Genomic DNA, 1,476 nt, shown 5'->3' with positions numbered 1-1,476 from the left:
TCTCAGTCGGTCCCGCCCTCCGTCGCGGCGGCGCGGTGCATCTTGGGATAGGGAGCGATCTCCGAGCGAGGCAGCAAGATGGACGCGGGATTCTTCCGCGTAAGTAGAAGCGCGGGGATCTGTGGTGAGCTGAGGGCCTTACCGCGAAGGCCCGGCAAGAGGCCTAAATTCGGGGCGGGGCGGCCACGGAGGGGAGGCATCGAAGATTCTGAAGGTCCTCGGTGCCAGCGGAGGGCACCCCCTTCCTTGCGGCGGAGACCGGTGCGCCCCTGCGCAGTCTCCTCCTTCGGGATCGTCCCCCCTACGCGGCGGCGACGGTCGCCGGAAAATGGCGGCGGTAATTGGCCCGAACGGTACCTCGCCGTCCGCCTGTCTACCTGGCGGGGCCTGCAGGCTAATCCTTGCGCGCCGCCGGGTTCTGGGGCCTAGTGGAGCCGCGAGGAGGAAGTTCCCAGGGGGAGGCCGGAGGGAAGCCCCGAGGTGACTGGCGGCGGCGGATCCCGGAGAGGCGCGTTTTGGGGTATCGCCCCCGGAGAGCGTGTTCGAGAGGACAGGGAACCGCGCTGAGCGTCTTCAATGGGGGAAGCGGGCGCCCCCACCCACTTCCCTCGCCCGTCTCTAAAGCGCCGGGTCGGAGTTATCGGGAGCCCCCGCCCAATTTGATATCCCTTCGGGGAGGGGAACCAAAGATAACGTGCCGTTAGAATGTCTGCACCGGAGACTCTCGAGGCCGGAGGGGACAACAACAGAGTAGGCGCGCGTGTGGAGGGAAGCGCGGGCGCGGGGTGGGTCTCCTCCTTCCCGCTCGCTCTCTCCCCGGGCTGGTTTCGCTCTGGAAGTCCTCGGAAAGGGTTCCCCTTAGCGGGGTCCTCCCCGGGCCCCGCGCCCTGCGGGTGGGGAAGATGACCTCCCCGTCGTCGGTCCTCAGGGCCCCGACTTACAGGCTCGTGCTGGAGCTCATTTGTCCCCGTCCTCCGCTCCCGTCGGAAGTGCACACCCCGTGGCGATCCGGAGGGGTGGGAAGGGGCTCCGCCAGGGTGAGGGCCTGCAGGTTTGGGTGCAGAACGGCCCGTGAGGAGATGGGTTGGGTCTGAGACTCAGTCTGTAGTTTGTCATGTAGGTCGGCTCTTTCCCCTTCTTGTGTTTTAAAGGGAAAGTTGGAAGAGGGGCAAGACTGGAACTTCATTAAGAAAGAGACCTTTTGATGCTCCAAAGCCGGCGTTGAAATTCTGTAATTGGCTTTTAATGTGCCAGCTTGTTTTTTGTTTTTTAATCAAAAGTTGCACTATTGCCCGGCCCGCATGGCTCAGTGGTTGAGCATCGACCTATGAACCAGGAGGGCACGGTTGGGTTCGTGGCCAGGGCACATGCCCGTGTTTCGGGCTCGGTCCCCAGTGCGGGGCATACAGGAGGCAGCCGATCGATGATTCTCTCTCATTGATGGTTCTCTCTCTACCTCTCCCTTCCTCTCTGGAA

At 63.3% G+C, this 1,476-nt stretch overlaps 1 protein-coding gene across 5 annotated transcripts in view; it reads left to right on the top strand.

The window, feature by feature from the left end:
* Positions 1–6: 6 nt before the first annotated feature.
* The window catches only part of SRRM1 (serine/arginine repetitive matrix 1), a 33,659-nt gene continuing 32,189 nt past the window's right edge, over positions 7–1,476 (top strand). For all 5 annotated transcript variants that reach the window (XM_014546883.1, XM_005875181.2, XM_014546885.1 and 2 more), the window contains exon 1: positions 7–99. In XM_014546883.1, the coding sequence (XP_014402369.1) occupies positions 79–99 (21 nt within the window). In that variant the 5' untranslated portion in view covers positions 7–78. The remainder of the gene's footprint in view (positions 100–1,476) is intronic.

This window comes from Myotis brandtii, unplaced genomic scaffold (assembly GCF_000412655.1).
Source record: "Myotis brandtii unplaced genomic scaffold, ASM41265v1 scaffold456, whole genome shotgun sequence".
Lineage (NCBI taxonomy): Eukaryota > Metazoa > Chordata > Mammalia > Chiroptera > Vespertilionidae > Myotis > Myotis brandtii.
The sequence above is the reverse complement of the archived record's forward strand: the minus strand, read 5'-3'. Positions and strand labels throughout refer to the sequence as shown.